This window comes from Dioscorea cayenensis, chromosome 14, assembly GCF_009730915.1.
Source record: "Dioscorea cayenensis subsp. rotundata cultivar TDr96_F1 chromosome 14, TDr96_F1_v2_PseudoChromosome.rev07_lg8_w22 25.fasta, whole genome shotgun sequence".
Lineage (NCBI taxonomy): Eukaryota > Viridiplantae > Streptophyta > Magnoliopsida > Dioscoreales > Dioscoreaceae > Dioscorea > Dioscorea cayenensis.
Window position 1 is genome coordinate 1,849,503 of NC_052484.1, and position 27,544 is coordinate 1,877,046.

At 34.5% G+C, this 27,544-nt stretch overlaps 2 protein-coding genes and 1 long non-coding RNA gene across 4 annotated transcripts; all 3 read left to right on the plus strand.

Annotated features, from left to right (window-relative positions):
- Positions 1-7,516: 7,516 nt before the first annotated feature.
- Positions 7,517-9,734, plus strand: LOC120275582 (protein DETOXIFICATION 34-like). The gene is made up of 5 exons (XM_039282205.1): positions 7,517-8,151; positions 8,808-8,864; positions 8,980-9,218; positions 9,547-9,575; positions 9,684-9,734. The coding sequence occupies exons 1-5, from the start codon at positions 7,517-7,519 to the stop codon at positions 9,732-9,734; spliced, it is 1,011 nt and encodes a 336-aa protein (XP_039138139.1).
- On the plus strand, positions 9,732-10,726 carry LOC120275153. The gene is made up of 3 exons (XR_005541067.1): positions 9,732-9,802; positions 10,054-10,140; positions 10,709-10,726. It is a non-coding gene; the product is annotated as an uncharacterized LOC120275153 (long non-coding RNA).
- Positions 10,727-19,266: 8,540 nt separating this feature from the next.
- Positions 19,267-26,245, plus strand: LOC120275150 (protein DETOXIFICATION 35-like). 2 transcript variants are annotated; one of them, XM_039281651.1, is made up of 7 exons: positions 19,267-19,581; positions 21,463-22,088; positions 22,964-23,020; positions 23,140-23,378; positions 23,872-23,990; positions 24,959-25,045; positions 26,051-26,245. In XM_039281651.1, exons 1-7 carry the CDS (start codon positions 19,312-19,314, stop codon positions 26,099-26,101), a joined length of 1,449 nt encoding a protein of 482 aa, XP_039137585.1. In that variant the 5' UTR covers positions 19,267-19,311; the 3' UTR covers positions 26,102-26,245. The 2 variants fall into 2 exon arrangements, with proteins under 2 accessions (XP_039137585.1, XP_039137587.1); XM_039281653.1 differs by having other exon boundaries at positions 19,467-19,581; positions 21,450-22,088.
- The last annotated feature ends 1,299 nt before the right edge of the window (positions 26,246-27,544 follow it).

Consider the following 27,544-nt stretch of genomic DNA (forward strand, 5'->3'; position numbering starts at 1 on the left):
GCGGAGCTTATGTTTCAGATGAATTAATCTTTTGGTGAGAATGAAAGCTCCACATCCATCAGGGTTGATCCCAGTCCACCAATCCTGGATGAGAGATCCAAGGTTCTCATCAGAGTACCATGGTTTCTCAAAGTGAAAGGTCTTCGGTCTCAGAGGTTGTGAGCCGAATTCTAAACAAATTGGGGCATGATCAGACCCAAATCTAGGAAGAGCAAATTAGCAAGTCCTTAGAAAGAAAGTAGACCAATTTTGGGAAAGATGTACCCAGATTGGATCAACTTGACCATTTGCCCAAGCGAATATTTGACCATGTAGAGGCGTGAAGGGGGGGGGGTCGATCAGACTAAGGTCATCTAGAAAATTTTGCGCATCTGCTAAGTCTCCTAGGTTTGGAATGCCTTTGCTTTTATCATTCAGGGAAAAAACTGTGTTAAAGTCCCCACAAATGATCCAAGGAGAAGAACTCAAAGTTCTGACAAAACATAATTCATTCCAGAAGTCATTTTTGAGAGATCTAGCGTTAGGTCCATAAACCGTTGTACAGAGCCAGACAGAGTTGTCTATTTTGTTAGTAAATTCTGAGGTCAAGGTGAAAGTCCCTGAATGAATTAGGGATCCACAGACTCGATCTTTGTCCCAGGCCATGACTAGTCCTCCAGAAGAACTAGAGACCGGCAAGTAAAAATAGGAATTTAAAAGTCGACCACTAATAGATTTTCACATGGAAGTGTGAAGGTCATGAAGTTTGGTCGCCTGAAGACAAACTAAGTCTGCTTTGGAATTGAATAAGAAGTCTTTTACTAAGTGACATTTGGAAGGTCTTCCTAGACCTCTAACATTCCAAGAAAGAACTTTCATTTAGAAATATTAGCAGTCCAGCCAGAAGGACCTGCTCAGAGAGAAGAGGAAGCAACTCTCTCTCCAATTCAAGGTTCTTAATTATGTTCAGGCATTTAAATTTATGATTAGGGGAACCCATGAAGTTCACAACACAAGAGTTACTATAATTCAAAAATTGAGCATCAGACCAAGAATTAAGAATAGAGCAATTTGAAGAGGGCGTACTATCTCTGGGATCCTCTGGAATTTTTTTCTTGGCAGACCTAGGTGGATGAGGGATAAATCCTGCCTCTTCATTCCAGTGGGTAGAGGGGTTCTTGGCTCTTTCACTCCTGTGAATTTGGTCTTACATAAGAATTGAGCCAGAGAAACTGTGAGATGAATCTTATGAGAGTTAAAATTCTCAGGAGCACTTACTTTCTCTAACCCCATCTCACTGACACAGGGTCCAGGAATAGAGTCACCCTGTTCAGTTGGAGCTAGATCCTTTTATCAGTCAGTATATATATATTTTTTAAATTAATGGATAAACCACTTCATTAAATTATCAGTCAGTGTACTCTTGTGCGTGGAATAGTATTCATATTTATAAGTCACGGGTTTAATGCAATTGCTTAAATCCTTTTTGAACCCTCTACTCTTAATCCACCAGCATTTCCCAACCTAAGTGATGTAGAAGATTTATAAGGGCAAACTCAATTGTGGAAAAATGCAAACTGCATTCCTCTACAATTTCTTTGACCGACAACAAATGCGATAAACTCAAGATCATGTCATCGGAAATCTTAATAACTGTTCAAAAATCTCTCTGGCATGAACCTTTTTTCAAGCCCCATGCTTCACTCTTGCTTTGATATTATTTTTTTTGGACAAATGGCAACAAGCTCCACCGTTTAAGGGTATCAAAGTGATATGTAGGCGCAAAGGTATATCAGTTATATTGGTTTAATGATACATAAAGATTTATTATGTTGGGTGGACTAACATGAAGGGCAAAAAAATTCTCTTTACTGTGCAACCCTAAAGGGGTAGAAAATATGACTTCGTCCATAAAGGACACACATTGGGACATATTAATAAGTACTTCTATAGTATCGGATCCTAGTCGACAATGAATAAATAGTATTTCTACGCTATTGGGGCATGAGATTTTGAACCAGTGTATTGATCTCTTACTTTGATAAGTACTCATTCTTTTGTGTGAATCAATGTCCTTGATGGTTTCCAGAGAAAGTAGCAATGGAGTCTAAGGATGTTGTCTTACCATGTCTTTTAGTACAAAACGAGAGGCCTTACTTCCTTCATACTTTGTTTATTAATGATTGCCTAAGGCTGAAGTCTTTTCCAAAAGGCCTCTGATAAGTGCCTGAGTAGACATATTTTTCTATATCTTTTACATGCATTGAGTATCATTTGTACCATGGTTTATGTCTCATAAAATTTATTTGGTTTTCTTTTGTGCAATTAGGTTGTGAATGCGTTGAAGGAAGAAGAAGAAGCAAAAATAGGTTATAAATACACATTTTGGGAGTTTTTGTGCAATCTAAGAATCAAGACACAAAAGGAGCTCATGTACATGGAGGTGTGTGTCAACTTCTAAGAGAATTCGAGCCAATTTGTGAGTTGGAAGGGCACAAAGACAGTCACACAACCATGTCTCTACTTGTGTGAAGAATACAAGAGCTTCCAAATGATGATTCGACGAGAAAAATATTTATAAACTACCATGTGGACGTGTTGCCGACCATGTGGTATCAAAAAAAGAGTATGTGAGCAGCGTTTTATGAAGAGTACTGTAGCAAAATAATGTAGCATTTTACTGTAGCAGTATTGTCACGTGGAGGCACGTGACAGTCGCGGTTTACGCTTATAAATAGCCGTTTTGCCCTATTCTTTGGACTTTTTGCTAGCGTTCGAAGGGAAAAGTAGCTAGGGTTTCAAGAGGAGGTCTTTGGTTAATTTGGGGGGTGTTCTTCACCAACTTTGATAAAATCTTTTCTCCGTCATAGCATCGAGGGGGCCTTCGGCAGCCTAGCTTTGGAGAGGGATCCTTCAAGACGTTGAGCGACCCATCAAGGCCATCAACACGAATTCAAGGGGGTTTTATTCTATGGTTTACATTGCTTTTTATTGCATTATTCTTTGCTTTATAACTTCCCCATGGAGGAATAAACCCTAGTAGGTATTTGGGCATGTGAACCCTAAGATCTTATCTTTTGTACTGACTTACTTTATATTTTCTATTATTTCCAAGTTTATTTGAGTTTTAATCTTGTTTTCTCATTGCTTGCATGTCGTATTGATCTTTGTGATTGATTGGTAATGCATGATTTTTTGCCTTGGTGAGAGATAGGTCTCCATTAGGGTTAGAACTCCAAGATTAAAGAGGGTTGAGAGGGTGAGTCATGAGATAGTGGAGTGTCCCCTTTCCCCTTGGATGAGTGCTTTCTATCTCCGTATTCCCTAAGCGTTATGTAACCATATTTGATGTGAGGCGTAAGATTGAGAGATTTCTCTGCCATGACCTTGTAGGGGGTTAGGGGTCTTTCGCCTAGAAGTAGGGTTAGGTCTATTTTTAGGAATCGGTTGCACTCCTAGGTATCCCTAGAGTTTATTGCGGTTATATGTGGTGTGAGATGTTGAGATTGAGTGATTTCTCTACCGAGACCTCATAGAGGACTAGTATCAGTGGCCTGGAGGCAGGGACCGATTGTTTTTGGATTACCTCAACTCATCCAACTCGATTTAGGAACATTTAGTAAGTCTTGCGCTTTATGTTGGATCCTAGTGGGAGCATTGCCCATGTACCTCATCTTTATTGATTGAGATCTCCCTTGTTTTTTATTTTCCCTTTGCTTGCTTGCGATATTCTTATTCTTGCAATTAAGTTCATTTCATCACAATCTTGATTCTGACTAGATAACTGAGAAGTGGTTAATACTAATACTTCCGTTCCCTATGGATTCGACTATCCATCTCACCGGGTATTTTATTACTTCGACACTCGTGCACTTGAGGTACACACACGCAATTCGGTCTGTCAGCCTCCATTCATTTCTTCCTCATTTTTTTTAAAAAAAAAAGAAAAATAAGATTCCATGTATGCTTGGATATGGAGAGGCTGTGTGAACTGTAGGAGATTATTTCTAGATTCTCTCAACAATCTCATGTCCAGTAGCAGGAGAACAAGCTTTAAAGTGCATTGTCACAAGTCCTTTCTTTCTATTAGCAATTTTTATTTGTTTAGTTGAATGTTTCATGCATTTTTTATTCAACAACCTTAAAATACCAATTTATTTATTATTTTGATGAAATGTTCACAAGTCACGTGTCAGGGGTGTTCACATGCGTGGAATTATTACCTCAACACATCTATTCACTTACTCTACATGAACTGATGTTCAAAAGCCCCTCCTTAGCAAAAACCACAAACGCCCTACACAAGGGACCCTGTGGTAATAGACCAAGAGGTCGTTGCAATGTACCATTTTTTTTAGGTTCTTTTCAATTTTATGTTTTAAAATAATTTGTTTTAATTTATTGAAATATATATTATATCATATCTAAATTGATAAGTAAATGATGATATTATCTACTTTTGACTTCATTTCAAACCTAAATATGAATCTTATGTTTAGCATTTTTCCCCAATATAATCAATATTTTAATTAGAATTAATACGATGGTTGGTCTCATATTTTTACAATTCAACTATTTTCAACAAAATCCACTGTGGAATTTAATTGTTCCTTAAGCATCCATCGAAGAGATCCTTCTTGTGGGGAGGTTTACTACATTGCTTCTCACGTTTTAGGGCTTGTATATCCTATGATATGCAAGGTGGTGTTTCCACACTCTTTTGGTTTGATGGTTGGCTTGGAGGAAGAGCTCCTAGGGACTTATGGCCTGACATTTTTGCAACCAATCAACATTCTTTTGCCATGATTAATGACATTGCACACATGTTCCTGTCCGAATTGAGAGAAGTAGACCCTTCTCTCGATGATTTGAAATCTAGTATGGGCAGTGAGACAAGGAACATGAAAAGATGAAGGCTTACTCCTAACAGAACATTCTCAATTAAATCCATATACAATTTTGTGGTAGATGGGGGACTTCGATGTCAAACCATCTAAGCCATTTGGAAAGGATTCTACCCTAGGAAGGTCAAGGCCTACATGCGCTTAGCATGGGATAACAAGATATTTTGTGATACCAAGGGACTTTCGTGCGGTATTTTTTTTATATTTTGGGTGTGCATAGTAGTATGGTTTGAGTAGTTGGGGAGTTCCTGGCAGTAGAAAGGCCGTTTCTACATTTTCTGTAGAATACATGAATGAAATCCACACTAGCATGCACACGCTCGAAAGATGCAATAGTACTATAGGAAATGTACTGTAGCAATCGGCAAAAAAACACATGGCCATGTGGAATTTCCACATGGCCATGTGTAAAGTAACATGGCCATGTGTAAATACAATTCCCTAAACCTTTTATTTCTTAATCTATTAATCATAAATGGATGATGATAACTACATAAATTAAACAACTAATTAAATTACTAATTATGTGAGGATGAGACAAGGCATGAAAAAAAAATTCAAAACAAAACTAGAACTAAGTATGATTAATTTAATTCTCATATTTGATCATCATTACCATTAAAAATAAAAAAGTATAAAAATAAAATAAATCCTAAATGATTTATACATCTTAAACAATTCTAAGTTTCTATTTTTCTCATACTCTAAACTCCAAAGCTCCAAAAAAATCCAAAATAATATTTTCAACAAATCAAGACTCGAAAGAGTATCGTGAAATAAAGAAAAAAAAGAGCCCGAATTACATGCCCCCAAGTCCTTTTCTTAAAAAACAAAAACAAAAACAAAGAAAAACAAAAAACAAAAAAACAAAAAAACAAAAACAAAAACAAAAATAAAAATTGAAAACCGGGTTCCATCCGGTTTTGGTCCGACCGCAGGTTCACGGGTTTGGCAGGTTTGGCCCGGTTCAAAATTCGGTCAGCATTAATCCTAAAACCGGATCAGCCATGGGCTCCCGGTTTGTTTTCCGATCCGACCAGCTAGTCCGGTCCGGTTTTCAAAAACATGGGTCTCAAGCAATCATATCGGACAAAAGAATTGATTTAGACATGACAACTAATATGGGCCATCCTAGCAATTTGATATTTGCATAGATGTTAACCCTTTAAATATGTTATTGTTTTGGAATTTTTTGTATGCACTCAATTGACTTGTTTCCCTCCCCCAATAAAGAGGCTCCCAACAATAATTGAGGTTGTAGTTTATACACTTTTAGTAAAAAAATAATAATATCGAGAATAAATCGTATGGGATGTCGTATGGGGATGTTCCCTCAAATTTAAAAAAAAACGTAGAGAGAGAGAGACATAAACAAATGGGTGTGAAGAGAGAGAACAACAGTGTTATAAATAGTAGTCATATCATTATACCAACAACAAATGGGTGATTGATTGGTTCTATTTTGGTTTTTATAGTTTTACGTTGCAGTAGAAATAGAATTGAACAATTATAATTAGTTGAGTTATTGTATGTGTGATTTAGATTAAAATACTGTGCATTTCACATTTTACCATAATACTATTCATAATTACAGTACAAATGAATGATAATTCTATCATTGTAGAGGTGATGATGAATACCATTTGGATTTCAATCGACGAATGTTTGTAAAGATTGAATCTACGAACATTCGTATATGACACATCCTCATATATATATATATATATCATAACAAATCTTGTTCTTTACTAGTTTATTATAGACTTTTTTATATCTAGCAATATACTAGTTCATTTGTTATTGTTAGTTTGTTTGAAAATTGTACTAAATCCCTTAGTTCATGTTCGGTGATTGCGCATGTGTATTGAAATATTAACTCTATTCCCGTGCATGTTTTTGACGTGACTTGCCCACATTTTGTAAAAAAAGAAAATTCATAAGTTTCAAAAAAAATTGAAAGGTTTTGTTTTTAAATTAATATTAAGAAATGAAACTCTTGATAATCTAGATAATTTACCAAGTGAATGTGGGTCTTGGGGCATACCGAAAAATTCAATTTTTATGGGGCACAAATAAAAAAAGTATTTTTTTTGGGATATACTCTACATATTGGGTTTCTTTTATATGTTTATTGTAAATGACAAAAGATAATATTATATGAAGGGGAATGATTGAAAGAAAGGGAGGTAAAAGTTGGTGGCATAATTTTTTGTTTTATAAGAAACTTATGTTAATTGCTGCTCAGACTCATTAGAGGGTTATGTGTATGCATGCAAATAATGGTTTTCTCTTTTGGGTTAGCACAAACAAATATGATCTTTTGTAGGGGTGTATGCGAATTTACCAAAGAACATGGGACATCAACCTCAGTGTCTCACAATAAATGATCACTCCTTATGACAACCACCACCTTGAAGTTTGCTTTTTTGTTTTAAAATATTTCTTACTCTTCCTAACAATGAAATTAACCATAATCAACATTAGTTTTTCACTCTCTTAGATTGAAATTAGCTTGAATTTAACCGTTTCGGTGGGGGTTCAACTGGGGAATGTTGGTGATGTACATGTGTGTGTGTGTGTGTTTACAACACATTGTTGCAAATAGATTGGTTGAATTGTGAAACAAAAGTAACATGGAACAGCTCAGCATGGGGAGTGCTCTAGAGACCCTTAGTGGACAAGCGTTTGGAGCAGGGCAAGTAAGCATGCTCAGCATTTACATGCAACGTACATGGATCATCCTCATCATCTCCTCCATCCTCATGTCACCGATCTACATCTTTGCGACCCTCATCCTCTCCTTCCTTGGCCAACAATCTGATATTGCCTTCCTCGCTGGCCGCTTTGCTCTTCTTATTCTCCCCCAACAATTTGCCATGGCCATTTCCTACCCTTCCCAAAAGTTCCTCCTAACTCAAAGTAAGGTCCTGCCTCTTGCATTCATTGCTTTCATATCTCTTGTTCTTCATCTTTGTGCGCTTTGGTTCTTCACCTCTGTCTTGGAATGGGGCTCAACTGGGGCAGCTATAGCCTTTGATGTGTCTTCATGTGCAATGGCTTTGTTTCAAGTGATCTACATTATGTTTTGGTGCAAGGATGCATGGAATGGTTTTTCATGGTTTGCTTTCAAGGACTTGTGGCCTTTCATTAAGCTCTCTCTCTCATCTGCTTTCATGCTTCTCTTGAGTGATTGGTATGGTGCTCTTGTGGTGTTTCTCACTGGCCTCCTAAACAATGCACAGGTTACAGTTGCATCAGCCTCCATATGGTATGGTTTATAGTTGTTTTTCTTTCCTTTTCCTTCATATAACTAAATGGAATTTGATACAAGAACAAGAAGCCAGCAGTTAGTCCCATGGATCCGCTTCATGAATCTTTCCCTTCCACATAAGATGACTGCCAAATTCTGCATCTTGTATGGTTGACACTATTATGCGTATGAGATTTATTTATTCATGATCCTATTTAAGAGCCAAAAATTTAGATAAACTAAGATATTACATTATTTCAAAAAATTTATGCTAAATGCCTTTTAGTCTGCCTTTTCCTCTTCTACATTGTTTCCCTCTTCTTATGCGGGCATCTACCGGCCCTTTAAAGACCTGTCTATACCATCAATTGAATGGAATTTGATGTCTTTTGAAATTAATGAATCTCTTAGTCATGGGCCACTTTGAAGGAAACTTTGACATATACATATCTGCTTGATGAATTTCTTTTGGGGAAATTTCCATTTGTACTATGGTTAAAGCTTATAACTGTTTATATACTTTTATAAAATTCATATTTGTGTAAAAGGGTACATATCTGCTTGATGAATTTCTTTTGGGGAAATTTCCATTTGTACTATGGTTAAAGCTTATAACTGTTTATTTACTTTTATAAAAAAAAGTGTGTCACATTAAGAAATGCTTGTTTTCACAGGCTGAACATAAATAGTTGGGAGTATATGTTGGTCACTGGATTCTTGTCGGCAACAAGGTGAACAAAATGCTATTAGTGATGACAGTTTTAATACTCGCTTCGATTTATCAAATAATATTTGATTTGAATGCATAATCCTGGTACATTGGATGTTTTCTTTGTTTTCCATCAGTGTGAGGCTGTCAAATGAGCTTGGATCAGGCCGGCCGATGGCAGGGAAGTACGCGGTCATCGTATCTGGCTTGACAACACTATTCATCAGCCTTATCTCATCTTCATTGATCTTGGCAACCTGGGACAAGTTCCCATTGTTGTTCACCAGCAGCAAAGAAGTACAAGATTCAGCCTCTACTGCAGTATACCTCCTTGCCATTGTCTTGATGATTACCGCCATTCAATCTACATTAATAGGTAATTTACTTTTGTTAATTACCATAATGTTGTTTGTATGTACCTCTGCAACAATGAAAATTCTCTGATAACTCTTTGTGGTAAATGATATTTACTTGTGTACTCCAATATAATCATTCACTATCATAAAACCACTGTGGTGATTTTGTTCATTAATTTTCACCTATTTGCCGGTGCTCAGGAACTTAACAATTTTACAAAGGTTTTGGCAGTTTTGTATAAACTAAAGGTTTTTACTTGCTACCTTCTGATTTTTTAAATATTACTTGGCATTCATCAGGACTAACTTTTGACAGTTTAACATAAATTAAATTGATCTTTATAACAGGTAAAAAGAAATTTGGGGTTGCACATAAAGTAAAATTATAACATCTGTAAACTATCATGCAGTTTTGCAGGGTATTCAAGTAAAATCTTTTGTTCTTAACATGCATTGATTTCAATTAGTTGATGAATTATGAGCAGGATCAATCACCGGAACCGGATGGCAAGGTCTTGTTGCTTATATTAGCATAGCTTGCTATTATCTCCTTGGAATTCCTCTTGCTGCTGCTCTTGGATTTCTTTTTCATTGGGGCTTGCAGGTGTTTCTCTTTCTCTACTCCATCTTGGTTTTTCTGATTGGCTTGATTAAATATATATATATATATATATATATATATTATCTTTATGTTGTCATGGAGATGGTAAAGTGTTTTATATGTTTTGAATTATCAGGTGGGCTTGTAAGGTATTATTTTCCAGAAAAAATTGTCATTTATTTGGTATCAATTAAATGATATTACACATGTTCACTTTTGTTTATCTTAAGTTTGGAATTTTGTACTTGTGTTAGGGAATATGGATTGGGATGATATCTGGTTACATTGCTCAAACATTGGTTCTCATAACCATTGTTTGTAAGACCAACTGGAAGGGTCAGGTGAGGATTCATACTTTATCAATTTTTTTTTGTTTTCTAATGCACATTATATATATATATATATATATATATATATATATATATATATATATATATATATGACATATGACATATCATTTAGGGACGTCTCATAATAACTGTTGAATTTTAATCCAACGGTTATTATCTATTCATAAACAATTTAGGGTGCGTCATAATAACCGTTGGATTTTAATCCAACGGTTATAATCTATTCATAAACAGTTTCAAAAGGTATATAAATAAACATCCGTACGTATATGACTTGAATCCATATATATATATATATATATATATATATTACTAAAAATAAAGGGATCTTGTTCAAGTAATTGATACAAAGCTTGTGTGGCAAGTTTTTTAAGTATATATGGGTTTTCTAAACTCATTATTTTTCACAAATATTACTTGTAATTTTTGTAATAAAGTTTGATGTTTTTAATTTGAGTCTTGGTGTTTTACATATACATTCAACACAAAATAAACATAAGAACTACTGTATTTTAATTAAATTAAATGGGTTGTTTATGGTATAAATTTTTATTATCAGGTTATACAAGCGGAAAAAGGCTCCAATTTTTGGAGTGGAGAAGATCAATAAACAAAAATGGGTAGAATGATTTGATTAAAATACTCAAAACTTTAATTGTTGTAATTTATTTGTAAATTAAATTGTTTAGTGCAGGGCGCCACTTATTGTAATTTGTTACAATTAAATTGTTTTACTGACACCATGACATTAATTGTTGTGATTTAATTAACTTGTATATTTTTATTGTATTATTTATTTTAATATTTAATTTATTACATATATATATATTTTTATTTATCTCTTTCCTCAAGAGTGGTATTTTATTCATTTCCCAATTCTATACTTAAGAGTTCAAAATTTGACCATTATTATTCATATATATATATTGATTTATTTTGATTTTGATTTTATTTATTTATTCTTGAGAGAAATGTGGACAAGTGCGAATAGGATTTAAATTCTCTATTTTAAATTAGAGAGAGGTCCACCCAAAGGAGTGAATTGGTCCATGCTCATCTTATGAGTAAAATTTTTGGTAGGTTACTTATCTTATGCCCTTTTTCAAAAAGGTATCTCACTTTTAATTTGTATCAAAAAGGTATCCAAAGTTGTGTTTTTATTTCAACGGCAGGTGACCCTGACCAAAGTCGATCATTTAAGCTGATGTGGCTGTTGAGTCATCTGGTGTATTCCAACCTGGTTTCTATCTAGCTGCTAAGTCATTTGGTTTGTACCACATCAAAACAAATGATAGGCTGAGTGAGATGAAGCCATTGTGCCACGCGTCAGAGAACCCCTTTCGCGGGAATCTCGAATTTGGACAGTGGGTTCGTTGTCTTGACCAGGCGGAGATTGCGATAGACAAAGCTTAGGGTTTTGTGCGAACTGTGAATCGGGTGAAGGAGCGCTGTCGGCTGAAGCTCAGTTGGCTCTCCAACGTAGATGGCGGTTAACTGGGAGATTCGGCGTGAGGGTGAGGAAGCATCGGACTCATCGTAAGTCATTTTTCTTTTTCGATGAGATGTGATGCTTGTGTTTGTTGTGATGAGCAAAGTGGCTTCAAGAAGCTTCGATGTGTTTATATACGCCTAGATGTACATCACATTGTTGATGTCCTATTGTTTTAGTGTGTTAATGTCAGTGGGGGTCTTAGTTGAGTGAAATAATTAGGTTGTTATGGTTTTGTTATGGTTTTATTGTTTTTGAATCCCATTCTGTTGATGGCATTTACCCGAGTGATTGTGTTGTAGTTTAATTCCCACCCGATTGAAAAAAAATAGGAAACTTTCTTACCCTCAATCATTTGTCTTGGCAATCAGTTCCCCATTTTGTCTATTCTAGTTGCATATTCAATTGAGTTATTAGTTTGTCCTGCTCCTTTTCTTTTTGTGTGGTGTGTGAAATAATTAGGTTGTTATGGTGAATGCCATTCGTTGATGTCATTTACCCGAGTGATTGTGTTGTAGTTTAATTCCCAATCGATTGAAAAAAATAGGAAACTTTCTTACCCCCAATCATTTGTCTTGGCAATCAGTTCCACATTTTGTCTATTCTAGTTGCATATTCAATTGAGTTATTAGTTTGTCCTGCTCCTTTTCTTTTAGTGTGTTAATGTCAGTGGGGGTCTTAGTTGTGTGAAATAATTAGGTTGTTATGGTTTTATTGTTTTTGAATCCCATTTTGGTGACTAACTATGCTGCTTATTATTGTCTACATATATTTAAGTGGCCATTGCTAATCTCAATTGTAGCCTCAATTATAAATGTCCTGTTTTTTTTTATGTACATGTTATTACCCTACCATAATTGAGCAGAAAAATACTTTTTGTTACACTTCAAATCAGATTTTTGTTTGTTCTTCAATTGATTGTGGCCAAATGATATATGCCATATGATTTAATTACTTCCTAGTTTTTCAGTTTTAGATTGTGTCTATATAGTTGATTTTTAATTAATTTACTGAAATGCATGCTTTATTACAGTGCCAGATGCTGAATTGTTCACAATAAGGCTTCATTACAGATTGGATGAGATAGAAGGGTTTGCTGGTTACATAGATTACTGCTGTGCTGACCAAATATCTAGACTAGAACTAGTTAGCATGGCCAAGGAGTTTGGTTTGGATGTAGAGGGCTTCTCAATTGGATGGTTGGATGGAAGGACTGGTGTGGGGGTTTATAATGAGATAAAAACTGATTTAGAAGCCTTAGACATGGCCACGTCTGTTGGGAGTACTAAGGAGACATGGGTGTATATCAATCTTCCTAGTGGTGGGCACCCTTCAGATCATGACATTGGGACAACAGAAGATGATCATGCAAATGTGGGGCTATTGAAAGATATAGAAGATGATGGAGATGATATTATGGATGATGCAAAATTGGAGGAAATTATAGTTGGTGGTCAAGGGAAGGAAAAGAATGTTGATGAGGTGTGGGATTTCCATGACTCTGATTATAGTTTCAGTGATAAATCTGATGATGAACCCCTGGGGAATGAAGATAGGTCACAAGAAGAACCCATAGGCAAGTATGGAGCACATGCTAGTGCTGGCCTTGATGATGAGGGTGATTTAGACAACTTACAGTCTACATCTTCTACAGATGAGGAAGATTTAGCTCCACCCAAGTGTAGATATCCTGAATTTAATGGGGATGTTGACATGGAGAACCCCATTTTAGAATTGGCATGAAATTCCGAGATTTCAAACAGTTCAAAAAGGCAGTCAGAAATTATGGGATTAAGAATCGATATGTGATGAATTTTAGGCCAAACACCAAGAAGAAATGCAAGGCCTATTGTAAGAAGGGATGTCCTTTCTACTTGTGGGCATCACCCATGGTGAGGGACAAAGCCACAGTACAAATTAAAACAGGTGTGCTTGAGCACGAGTGCTCTAGGGATCATAATAACAGGCATATCAGTGCAGACTGGATTACAAGGCATTATTTAGAGCAGTTCAGGGCAGATCCAACTTGGAAAATAACTGGGATCATACAAGCTGTGAAAACAAATCAAGAAGTAGAAATCAGCAGGCTTAAGGCATACAGGGCTAAGTGTTTAGCACAGAGGTGGTTTTTTTTTCTTTATAAATCTTTTGTTGTATTAACCTTCGCATGTCTTCTAAATTTTTTTTTTTGTGTATGGTTGTTGTTTTCAAGGATCATTGATGGTGATGAGGAGACACAGATCCACATGTTGCATGACTATAGGTTGGAGTTGATGAGGACACATCATGGATCAACTATCATCATTGACTGCAGTGAAGGAGTGTTTCAAGGTATGTATGTCTGTCTTGCCCTTCTGAGGGCTGGTTTCCTGGCAGGTTGCAGGAAAATTGTGTCACTTGATGGATGCTGGCTCAAAGGATTGTATGGAGGCCAGTTATTATCTGCTGTTGGGATAGATGGCAATGACTGCATCTATCCCATAGCATGGTCTATGGTCAATAGAGAAACCAAAGAGAGTTGGACCAAGTTTCTACAAGTGTTGAAACAGGATCTGAGGATCATTGACAACCAAGATTGGGCATTCATGTCAGACAGACAGAAGGTGAGGAACATTCTTTTATTAAATCTGTGTATAAGTATTTGCTTTCATATCTGTATCATTGGTTCCTGTTATTTATTTGATTGGATTTGCAACCAATAAGTACATTAGTTCTTTGTTAAACTGTTCTGATTTAGGTTTCTAACAGAATTTTATTAAATCTGTGTAAAGCTATTTGCTTTGATGTTAATTAAATTGTTGTTAGATGAATTGCTTATTTATTTGATTGGATTTGCAACCAATAAGTACATTAGTAAACTGTTCTGATTTAGGTTTCTAACAAAATTTTATTAAATCTGTGTATAACTATTTGCTTTGATGTTAATTAAATTGTTTTTAGATGAATTGCTTATTTATTTGATTGGATTTTCAACCAATAAGTACATTAGTAAACTGTTCTGATTTAGGTTTCTAACAGAATTTTATTAAATCTGTGTATAACTATTTGCTTTGATGTTAATTAAATTGTTTTTAGATGAATTGCTTATTTATTTGATTGGATTTTCAACCAATAAGTACATTAGTAAACTGTTCTGATTTAGGTTTCTAATAGAATTTTATTAAATCTGTGTATAACTATTTGCTTTGATGTTAATTAAATTGTTTTTAGATGAATTGCTTATTTATTTGATTGGATTTTCAACCAATAAGTACATTAGTTCCCTGTTAAATCAAATCTCTAAATTAATTTGCTCTTACCAATGGTTTCTAACAGAATTTTTTTCTTTCTTTTTATTTTTTCTTGGCATGTGTTGTGATTATGGGTTGATGGGTATGGTTCACTTGACTATTTTTACACTAGGGTTTGATGCCCGCACTAGTTGATATTTTGCCAAACAGTGAGCACCGGTACTGTCTTAGGCACATTCACACCAATTTGAAAAAGGACTTTAGAGGAAAAGCCATTAAGGACCAACTTTGGTCATGTGCTAAGGCTTCTTACCTTGCTGCCTTTGAGAGAGCAATGGAGGGGTTGAAAGGGATGTCTTTAGGGGTATTTGAGTTCATGAAAAAGATAGAACCAAAACATTGGAGTAGATCACACTTCCACACCCAATTTAAGTGTGACATCTTACTAAATAACCTTTGTGAGGTTTTCAACAGTAATATATTAGAAGCTAGGGTTAAGGGGGTCCTGACAATGAACGAAATGATAAGAACACAATTAATGAAGAGGATCCAAAAGAGGAGAGATGCCATGCATAGGGTGACAACCACACATTGCCCCAAGATATTAAAAAAGCTTGAGAAATCCAAATAACATAGCTGGTACTATAATACTACATGGTCGGGAGGGGACAAGTGCCAAGTTGTTAGTCCTGATGGTCAATTTGTGGTCAACAAAGCAGAGTCCAAGTGTTCATGTAGAAGGTGGCAGCTTAGTGGGATCCCTTGTAGTCACTTAATTTCAGTCCTGTATTACAATAGGGAGAAGTCTGAGGACTACCTTCACCCTTGTTACAAAGTCAGTACCTACATGTCAACATATAGGCACATCCTTCACCCTACTCATGATAGGGATTCTTTGCCAAGGAGTGATCATCCTCCCATCATCCCACCACATCCAATAAACAAGAGAAAGGGCAGGAAAACCATGCTTAGGAGAAGGGAGTTTGGTGAAACAAGTGGCTACAACAAGGGAAAGGTGAGTAAGAAAGGTATGAGGATGACTTGCAGTGTTTGTGGTGCACAAGGTCACAATAAAAGGTTCCATGGTGTGGACTTCCCTTCTAGGAAGAAGGGAAATTCATCTAACATAGATACACCAAACCAGTCACAGGTTAGAATTTGCATTGTTTGTGTTAATTACTATTGGAGCTGTCCATGAGTTTGATGACACATTTATGTGCTTCACTGCAGTTTTTTACAGTTCCTGTTTGTGGTGCATCATATGGAAAATCACCTGCCACACAATTGCCAAATCCACAAGTGGAAGATCGAGTATGTGAACCTCTCAATTTATTTTGTAACTTGTGTTGTAATAATTAATTTATGATTAGTTCCCTAATGGCTCAATTGTAGGTATTCAATGCACATACACAGAGATCTGCAGAATGCAGTCAGGTGACAAGAGCATACCAAGTTAGGGTTAGCAAAAAAGCACAGGTGAGTTAATTATTTTTAGAATATTTTGAATACTGTTGCAATTTTTTTATTATTAATAGATTGGATTAATTCTACTTTCCAGGCAGCTCAATATAGACAAAGACAAACAATCAAACCATTACAACCAGCTCAAGTTAAAAACAAAGAAGGGGGGAATCCAACATACCCAAATGTGCTGACAAGAAGAGGAAGATCTGGTTGCCACCAGGGGTTGGAGGCCATTGACCAATTACCATTATGAGAGAGTTGCTATGCAACTGCAACTGCAGTCTTATTGGTTCTATGTATTTTGTATAGAATTTTGGTGCTTCACTGGTTCTAGGTATGTTGTAAAAACTGCAATATTTTGGAAAACTGTTTCCAGAATGTCAGTTCAATTTTGTAAACTTGCAGACTTATAATTCTGTGGGCTTGGTATTATGTAAACCTGCAGATAAGAGGGTTAGAATTCTGCACACTTATTATGCAACTGCAGTCTTACTAGTTCTATGTATTTTGTATAGAATTCTGGTGCTTCATTGGTTATATGTATGTTGTAAAGACTTCAATATTCTAGAAACAGTTCAATTTTGTAAACCTGCAGACTTAGAATTCTGCAGGCTTGGTATTATGTAAACCTGTAGATGAGAGGTTTAGAATTCTGTAGACCTAGCACACAATTTTGTAAAAAAATTAATTACCATTGAATCAATAGCATATACAGCTTTTTAATTCAGCTTTTTTTCCAGTTTTTTGTAGTGTTCATACAAAAAAGATTAAAATGCATACCCACTTTCATTATAGAATAGCATACTTAACAGCCAGTTTTTTCTTCTCCAGATTTTATGGTGTCCATACCCAAATTAATCTCACTGCAATTTTCTCCAGTTTTTTTTCCTGCTGTTTTTGTAATGTCCAGGTGAAATCTTTAAAAAAATTTGTGCAGTTAATTCAATCCAAAATGAAGATGAGTCTTATACATTCAGGTTGGAGTGAGTTAATATTTGGTTTTTTTTTGTCAGTATAACATCAGACCAAAATAAAATTCATACTCAAATTCAAAACACAAACACATCCATTCATTGAAATCCTACCCTCATTGTTGTGGTACATCAAAGTTATTTTAAACTTAATCAATATGAAAGACAACACAATACACAATGAACCCTAAATCTATACCCGCAACCAGCATTCCAGCATCAACCATGCTAAGCCCGCAGATTGAATCAACCAATATGATTTTATAGACAAAATTATGGGACTAAACAATATGATCTTGCTACCTAAAAAAAAGAATTAAAACAAACAAGAAAAAAACAAAAACAACTTCCTCCCTCCGTTGCAATCTAGGTTTTGTGCTCTCTCTCCCTTCAATTCACTCAACCCTCCTCCTTCTCCAGATCTATATTGCCCGGCCTTCTCTTCTCGAATGAGAGGAATTGCATCTGTTTTTCCGGTGGAGAAATGATGGAAATCCATATTGCCTGGCCTCCTCTTCTCAGATGAAAGGGTAGTCCAAGGTGAAGTCCACGTGGCCAGAGTGAAGTCCACATGGTTATTGGGTGATATGGCTTTGCTAGCGTGGCAACAAAACAATGCCCTCAACGGCCACATCAGCTTAAATGACCGGATTTGGTCAGGGTCACCTGCCGTTGAAATAAAAACACAAATGTGGATACCTTTTTGATACAAATTAAAGGTGGAATACCTTTTTGAAAAAAATCATAAGATAGGTAACCTACCAAAAAATTTACTCCTCATCATATAGTGGTTTTTGGAATTATCTGTATAAAATCAAAATTAAAAATTTTGTAAAGTACCTATGGAAGTGTAAATGCAAATAAAAAGTTTTGTTAGGAGTGCATATACAATAAGTATATATATATATATATATATATATATATATTTCCATATTTGGACCAACCCATGTGACCATGTGCAGTGAAGGGTTCACATAGTAAGCCTTTGCAATTATTATTATACTAATGATCAAAAAGTCTATTGGTAACTCGGCCTAAGTTACAAGCTTTTATAAATGATGAGAGTTTAAAATATGGGTGAAAATATATTTTTATAAATATGAATAGTAATTAGATCTGACCACGGTTCAGTTTTGGTTTCGGTTCGGTTCTGGTTCAAAATTGCCGATTCCGATTTTATAAATTATAGAACCAAAACCAAACCGTAGTCTTAAGGTTCCGGTTTTATGTTCGGTTCCAGTTCAGTTCTAAATAATTTGATTCCAAATAATTTAATTATGATCATTAAAATATATAAAAAATTATATTATATATACTTTTATTTTAAAAAATAAAAATAGAACCGGAATCGGTGGTTCCGATTCGGTCGGGTTCTGGTTTTCAACTCATAAGAACTTTAAAGTTTCGGTTCAAGGTTTCAGTTTAGAACCAAAACCGTTTTTACAGTTCTGGTTCAATTTTCAATAGTGCTAATTCTGGTTTATTTTACGGTTTGAACCGAATCGACGTCAGGTCTAGTAGTAATTATGTGAGTGTGGTTTCCGTGCCCTATTTGAGTGTGGATACTATTTTTACCTGTTCCGTTTAGGTTTGCGGATATTTTTTTGCTTTTTTTAAGATGCTTAGTCGCTTATTTTGACCCAAAAAAAACATTAATATTTTTTTATTATTATTATTTTTTTGTTTTTATAAATGTGATCTATGCAAGTGCAAATGCAAATAAAAAAAGTTATGTTTAGTGTGCATATGCAAAAGCAAAAAGAAAAAATTATTTCCACACTGGGACCATCCCATAACCCATGTGAACATGTCCATCAATGTGTTCATCATGCATAATCCCTTGCATTATTATTATTATTATTATTATTGGAAAAGTAAAAAGTGGAAGGGCATTTTAGAAATAAGATTTAAACACAGGGGGTTTTTAATAATTTACATATATATATATATATAGAGAGAGAGAGAGAGAGAGAGAGAGAGCTTCACTGAGAGTGAGAGTTAGAGAGCAATGGAGGAGGAGAGAGGTCTCGTGGAGAAGACGAAGGGAAGCGGAGGAGAAGATGAGCTCCAGGTGAGGACCTTCAATGATGCGATTAGGGTTTTCACCGAGGAATCCAAGAAGCAGTGGATGTTGGTGGCGCCGATCGCCATGACCGCTCTCTTCACCTACGGCATCAACTCTTCCGTCCAGATATTCGCCGGCCAGCTCAGTGCTCTCCAGCTCTCCGCCGTCTCCACCGCCCTCACTCTCTGCTCCAATTTAACTTCTGGCTTCCTGGTTAGGGCTCAAAGATCTCACTCATCTCCTCTTGTTCCCATTTTGTTCCTTGATTTCACATCGTGATGATTTAGGCCCGGGTTTGAAGGTTTTTTAATTAGGGTTTGGGTCTAATTTTGAAGGAATTATTATCAGTGTGGATTTTTCTAGGGATTTGGTAAAGATTTCATTCATGGATTTATTTAGGGATTATAATTGGGGGAAAAAAATTATATTTTTAAAAATATCAGGTCCCTGATAAATTTCAAAATCTTCTTTAAATGTTGATTCTTGAAAATTAAATTTTTTTTTTTAAAACTCCCTTTCTCGTCCGCAACTCTGCCTCGCGAGCTCACCGGGCGCCGGTGCAAGAGCTCCTGCTGGAGCGTACCCGTGAACTCGCCGGTGCCAGCGGGAGCTCGTTACCGGCACACTACTTGAGGTCCCGCCGGAGCCTTGGCGAGGGGAAGTGGGAGGAGAGGGATGATATATTGGCAATTTAAAATTATTTAAATTATAATTAATATATATATATATGGATAAACATCATCTTATAAGTACAGTATTAATTTAAGTGCTATAGTGAGACATAATAAAAGATTAATTAAATTAATTAATTTTATTTATAATGATTTAGATTAAATTACTATGTATTCCACCTCCCATTAGTAGTAAACGTTCTCATATGATCCTTCGTGTATATATATATATTGAAACGTGGAATGAATTATAAAGATTTGTAGTGAAAAGTATAACATTGGAATACAATGAATTTGGGGAGAAAAGCAGAGATGATTGAGTCCGCCGATAAGCAACTAGTGGTTGGTAATAGCTCACGTGGTCCATTGGCTAAGTAGAGGCGTACTATTGATATAGAACCAGAGGTTGGTTGCTCAAGCAATCCTTATGGGACAAAATAAATTATTCATATAGGACAAACACTGTGGGGTCTTTCTACTTTTCTAGTAATTTGATATTTGCATGTGTTAGTGTGTTACCCTTTAAAAATATTTTATTGTTTTAGAATATTTTTTATGCACTCATTTAACTCATTTCCCTACTGTAGAAAGAGAGTTGAGGTTGTAGTTTGCTTACATTTATTATAATATATATATATAGCATAATAAATCTAGTTTTGTCACTAGTTTGTTATAGAATTTAGGTTTACAAATAGTTAGGATAAAAAATAATAAAAATATTAGACAAAGGGGAAGCAAGTTTAACAATATGCTAATTAATTTGTTATTACTGGTTTAAAAATGTACAAAATTTCAGAGAAAAGCTTGAAAGTTTTGTTTGTAAATTAATAGTAAGAATGTAACTTTGATAGTCTAGATTTTTTTTTCCCTCAATTTTTAAGGGGCACAAATTTAAAACTTTTTTTATGTACTGTACATACTGTGTACCTTTCATATGTTTATTGTATTAAAATGACAAAAGATGATATTATATGGATGGAAATGATTGAAAGAAAGCATGGTAAAAGTTGGTGGCATTGTTTTTTGTCTTTATAAAAAACTTATGTTAATTGATGCAAATAATGGTTTTGTTATATGCAAATTTAGAATTTACCAAAGAACAAAGGACATGAGTGTTAGTGCCTCACAATATATAAGAGGCCACTCCTTATGAAAACCACCACCTTGAAGTTTTGTTTTTTTGTTTTAAAATATTTCATATTCTTCCTAACAATGAAATCAATCATAATCAACATTAGTCTTTTACCCTTAGAATGAAATAAGCTTGAATTTAACCGTTTCAGTGGGGGTGATCATTCATGGCTGATGATTTGAACACTGAGAATGTTGGTAATATTGTGTGTGTGTGTTTGCAACACATTGTTGCAAATAGAGTTGTTGATTTGTGTTGGTTGATTTGTGAAACAAAAGTAACATGGAACAGCTCAGCATGGGGAGTGCTCTAGAGACGCTAAGCGGACAAGCGGTTGGAGCAGGGCAAGTAGGCATGCTCAGCATTTATATGCAACGTACATGGATCATCCTCATCATCTCCTCCATCCTCATGTTACCGATCTTTATCTTTGCGACCCCCATCCTCTCCATCCTTGGCCAACAACCTGATATAGCCTTCCTCGCTGGCCGCTTTGCCCTTCTCATTCTCCCCCACCAATTTGCCATGGCCATTTCCTACCCTTCCCAAAAGTTCCTCCTAACTCAGAGTAAGGTCCTGCCTCTTGCATTCATTGCTTTCATATCTCTTGCTCTTCATCTTTGTGCGCTTTGGTTCTTCACCTCTGTCTTGGAATGGGGCTCAACCGGGGCAGCTATAGCCTTTGATGTGTCTTCATGTGCAATGGCTATATTTCAAGTGATCTACATTATGCTTTGGTGCAAGGATGCATGGAATGGTTTTTCATGGTTTGCTTTCAAGGACTTGTGGCCTTTCATGAAGCTCTCTCTTTCATCTGCTTTCATGCTTCTCTTGACTGATTGGTATGGTGCTCTTGTGGTGTTTCTCGCTGGCCTCCTAAACAATGCACAGGTTACAGTTGCATCAGTCTCCATATGGTATGGTTTATAGTTGTTTTTTTTTCTTTTTTTCATATAATTAAATGGGATTTGGTATAAAAACAAGAAGCCAGCAGTTAGTCCCATGGATCAGCTTCATGAAACCTTCCCCTCTGTATTGTTCTACTAAGTGCCAATGCTAGATTTTGACCCAGTATTATCTATGCTCGGAATTCTAAATTACTCAATTATACTAATGGGTAATATTAAAACACATTTAATGGTAGACAGATCTTGATTGATCAGTTGCTTGTTTTATGGATGTACTGTATAAAAAAAATCCTCTCTCTATTCATTAGGGTTTATTGATTATGTTACTATCATAATTAAAATGTAGTAACTAAAAGAACAGGACAAAGGAGAGAAACTTGATTCATTCTCTTCAAGTTTTTGCTTGTGCCTAATGAGATTGCTCTACCAAATTATGCAACTTGTATGGCCGAGACTATTATGTGTATTAGAATTATTTATTCATGATCCTATGTAAAAGCCAAAAGATTAGATAAACTAAGAAACATATCATTTCATAAAATTTATGCCAAATGCCTTTTAGTCTATTTCTTCATCTTCTTCATCATTCTGCCCTTCTTTATGGGGCATCTACTGGCTGTCTAAAGTACATGTCTATACCATCAATTGAATGGGATTTGATGTCTTCTAAAATTAATGAACCTCTGAGGCATGGGACCACTTTGAAGGAAACTCTGGCATACACATATCTGCTTGGGGAATTTTTTGCCGGGAAATTTCCATTTGTACCATTGTAAAGGGTTATAACTGTTTTTATATCTATATAAAATTCATTTTTGTGTAAAAGGGTATTTTGGGTTTAAAAAAATACTGTGTCAACGATGACATGCTTGTTGTTTTCTCAGGCTGAACATAACTACTTGGGAGTATATGTTGGTCACTGGATTCATGTCAGCAACAAGGTGCACAAAATGCTATTTATTGATGATGACATTTTTAATGCTCACTTCAATTAATTTAATAAATATTGGTTTGAATATATAATCCTGGTACGCTGTATGCATTCTTTGTTTTCCATCAGTGTGAGGCTGTCAAATGAGCTTGGATCAGGCCGGCCGAGGGCGGGGAAGTACGCGATTATCGTTTCTGCCTTGACAACACTATTCATCGGGCTTTTCTCATCTGCACTGATCTTAGCAAGCTGGAACAAGTTCCCACTGTTGTTCACCAGCAGCAAAGAAGTTCAAGATTCAGCTTCTACTGCAGTTTACCTTCTTGCCACTTCCGTAATGATTATTTGCATTCAATCAACATTGACAGGTAATTTAGTTTTGTTAATTACCTTAATATTGTTTATATACACCTCTCCGATATTGGAAATTCATTGATACTCTTTTTTTTAAATGATATTTACTTATATGCTCCTATGTAATCATCCACCATCATAAAACCAATGTAGTCATTTTGTTTATTAATTTTCATCTACTTGACGGTGCCCAAGAGCTCTGTAATTATAAAGGTATATTAGCAGAAAAGTCGAATATTGTTTTAGCTGCATTATATAAACCAAAGGTTTTTTACTCACTACCTTCTAATTTTTAAAACATTCCTTGGCATTCATCCGGCGTAACTCTTGATGTTTGAACATAAACTAAAAAAAAAAAATTATTTTAATTCAGTTTAAAACATCAAAAGTTATTTTAGAGGTTGCAAATAAAATTAAATTGTAGGAGCTGGTGGCAAATGAAAACCTCTGTAAAAAAATTTTTTCTTCTCATGCATTGATTTCAATCAATTGATGAATTATGAGCAGGAGCAATCACTGGAAGCGGATGGCAAGGTCTTGTTGCTTATATTAACTTAGGTTGCTATTATCTCCTTGGCCTTCCTCTTGGTGCTGCTTTTGGATTTCTCTTTCATTGGGACTGGCAGGTCTTTTTCTCTTTCTCTTTTCTCCATCTTGACTTTTTAAACGTTTGGCTTGATTAAGACTTCATCCTAAATTGATCTAAACCAATATGTGAGCATCTCTATCTAATGATATGTATAGTATGCTTAACATATGTAGCATTATACATACATATACTATTTATTTTATCATAGAGATTGGTAAAGTGTTCTATATATTTATAATTATCAGGTGGGCTTATAGCTATTATTTTCCAGAAAAAAATTAATCATTTATTTTGTATTAATTAAATGATATTACACATGTTTATTGCATGGTTTGATAAACGTTGAGTAGGGGTGATAATGGGTCTGGGTCGGGGCGGGGCCGGGGGCGGGGAGGCCCTTCCCGGTCCCGGCGATGGGGAGGCCCTTCCCGGTCCCGGCGATGGGGATTCCCTATCCCCGATTCCCCGACGGAGGGAATTTGCTTCCCCATCCTCATCCGCGCAGGGATTCTCTATTTGCAAATATACTATTACATTTTAGGACATGAAAACTATACATAGATATATACATAAAAATATGATAACATCAAAAATATTCAACATAGAGCTCTCATATCTTATTTTAATTGTTATTAGTTTAAAATAAATAGTTTATGTGATTAGTCCAATTAACTTAAAATTAGAGATTTTTATATCATTACTTAAGCTTTGGAGTTTTTTAATGTTAGAAACAATTATACACACATATATTTAATCAAGTCGGGATCCTTACGGGAGCGGGGAAACAACCCCGTTTAGGTTACGGGGACTGATTGACCCCTGTCCCGCCCCCACGGGAGAGGAATTCGGGGAATCCTCGTTCCTGTCGGGTCGGATCCCCGTGGGGATCGGGGATTCTCCGTCCCCATTACCACCCCTAACATTGAGGTTAGAACTCTAATTCAACCTTTGCAACTTGCTATTGCACTCCTTTTGTTTATCTAAACTGTGGGGTTTTGTACTTAGGGAATATGGACTGGAACGATGTGTGGTAGCATAACTCAGACTTTGGTTCTCATAATCATGGTTTGTAAGACCAACTGGAAGGGTCAGGTGAGGATTCCTCTTTTGTTTTTTTTTTTCTATGATTTTAATTTTTATTTTTTTAATGCACATCTTATCTATATGTATAGATAGATCATCATGTAAGGACGTCAAATATTGGGATCTATAGAGTAACCTATAGGTAACCGTTGGATTAATATTCCACGGCTACGAAAATCCATTTATGAAATAGTATTAAACAGTATCACAAAATAATTATTTATAATAACTCTGTACAGCATCCATATAAATAATAGCCATCTTATCATCATTCAATAGTTGTAAACAAACATCCCTAGTGAATAGTATGTGTATTTATATACATATGCATATGACGTAAACACACATATATATATAGCTTATGCATCTACACATAATCTAGGGGCGTGTATACCGTGATGGTTAGATACAATCTTTTTTATATAAAATAATTATTATATAATCTCTGCACATCTCATATAATAACAACGATCAAATGATCACCGCTAGATAATAATTTAATGACTGTTGTAAGTATGTTTTTAGATTTTTTACTTTAAAAAATTTAAAGACTTATCTAGATATTATATACATTATATATATATATATATATATATATATAACTGAAAATCATGTTCAAGTATTAGTTCAAAGCTTATGTGCAAAGTCCCTCTATTGTATATATATTCATAAGGCATTTTGACTTGCGATTCCTTACTTCTCAAGTATTATTTGAATATTGTCTTGTAAGAAATTTTTTGATGTTTTAATTTGAGTCTTGGTGTATTATGTTTATACACGTGCGCAAAATAAGCTTAAAAATATTACCGTAACCATAGTTTAGTAGTAAGATATTTGATTTTCATATGAGATGTTGAATGGTTGATTCTCTTTTAATACATGGTTAAAACTTAAAAAGAAAAATATGTGTGAGAGGGTGATTTGTCCGCTTTGTAAAAAGGAAAAAAAAACCCTAAAAATTCTGTATTTTAATTAAATTAAACAAACTATTTATGGTATAAAATTTTAATGCAGGTTGCAGTAGCTGAAAGAAGACTCCAATTTTGGAGTGGAGAAGATCAATAGACAACAGAATGATGTCATTGAGTGCTTAATTAAATTGGTATTAAGGACATCAATTATTGTAATTTATTCACAATAAATTGTATTCTTAAACATTAAGACATCCATTGTTGTGTTTTAATTAAATTATATTATTGTTGTATTGTATTATTTATATGAACATTTATATTTTATAATTATTAATTACATATTCTCTTGTTTTAGTGAGTTAGTCCCTCTGTCATTTTTATTTGTTTAATTTTAGAGTTTTTTCTTTCTATTTAATTATTCATTTAGAAAATTTATGAAACATTAAATATTGCTTTTCATATTTATTTTTTATAATTAATATATTTTTATAATTTTTAATAAATAATATTCAACTAGATATATTATTAAATTATATTTTTAAATAATGATAATTTTGAAAAATAAATATAATTTTTTTTATAAATTTTAAAATTACTAATTAATTTTAATTAATTTTTTATTTTATGTGAATTAATTAAAATGGATAAATAAAAATCTAAAAAAATATTATTTAATTAATAATTTATTCATTTAAAGAGTGATTTTTTATTCAACGAATATAAATTTATTTACATAAAAAAATCATTATATATATATATATATGTATGTATCACTATATGTATATATATAGAGCATCGATCCTCTACACATGTGAATATATATATATAGAGCATTGATCCTCTACGCATGTTCACAGATTCGTAATCTGTGAATGTTGCTCTGGGCTGTTGGATTTCAATCCAACGGTTCTGCACTATTTAGTGAACAGTACATAGTGCTTATAAACAGTGTACAGTAAAAGATAGAATGAACAATATTTTCCAAAATTAGATTAATCAACCCAATTAACACAAGATTAACTCTCACTATACATTATCTTAATTCTACTGTTGATGTCTGTGGACGTCTGTGTACGTCCACAAAAACCCTTTTCTCATATATATATATATATACTCCTTTTGTCCCTTTTGTTTTGAAGCTATTCTTTGTTACTTTTTACTTATCAAATTAGAAATTTTGTACAGTATTAAATAACTTTTCCCAAATTTACCCTTTAATTTAATGTACTTATACAATTTTCAATAAAACAAATCAACTAAATATTAAATTATACTTACCATAAGTGTGGTTTTAAATAGGGATAATTTTGTAAAGTAATAGATTTTTATAAAATATAAGTAATTAATTAATTTTAACTAATTTTTTTTTAATCGGTGTGAATTAGTTAAATGTGATAACTAAACAAAATAGAGGAGTATATCCAATAATTGTGAAATTATATATATATATTGTTTATCATACTCAGTATCATAGACCAAATGTGTGAGGATTTTACAATTATTGGATTTGAATACTGATCTACAGGACGGCCGTCGTTAGATTTCTTATGCGCCTAACATGATCCACCCTCTATATATATATATTTAATCTTAATTT

Bases quoted from the DNA above. Each gene is read 5' to 3' on its own strand.
- LOC120275582 (XM_039282205.1), top strand. From the start codon at position 7,517: ATGGAACAGCTCAGCATGGGGAGTGCTCTAGAGACCCTTAGTGGACAA. The intron at 8,152-8,807 runs GTATGGTTTATA...TTGTTTTCACAG, and splicing joins GTTGCATCAGCCTCCATATG to GCTGAACATAAATAGTTGGG. The intron at 8,865-8,979 runs GTGAACAAAATG...GTTTTCCATCAG, and splicing joins GGATTCTTGTCGGCAACAAG to TGTGAGGCTGTCAAATGAGC.
- LOC120275150 (XM_039281651.1), top strand. From the start codon at position 19,312: ATGGAGGAGGAGAGAGGTCTCGTGGAGAAGACGAAGGGAAGCGGAGGA. The intron at 22,089-22,963 runs GTATGGTTTATA...TTGTTTTCTCAG, and splicing joins GTTGCATCAGTCTCCATATG to GCTGAACATAACTACTTGGG. The intron at 23,379-23,871 runs GTAATTTAGTTT...AATTATGAGCAG, and splicing joins CATTCAATCAACATTGACAG to GAGCAATCACTGGAAGCGGA.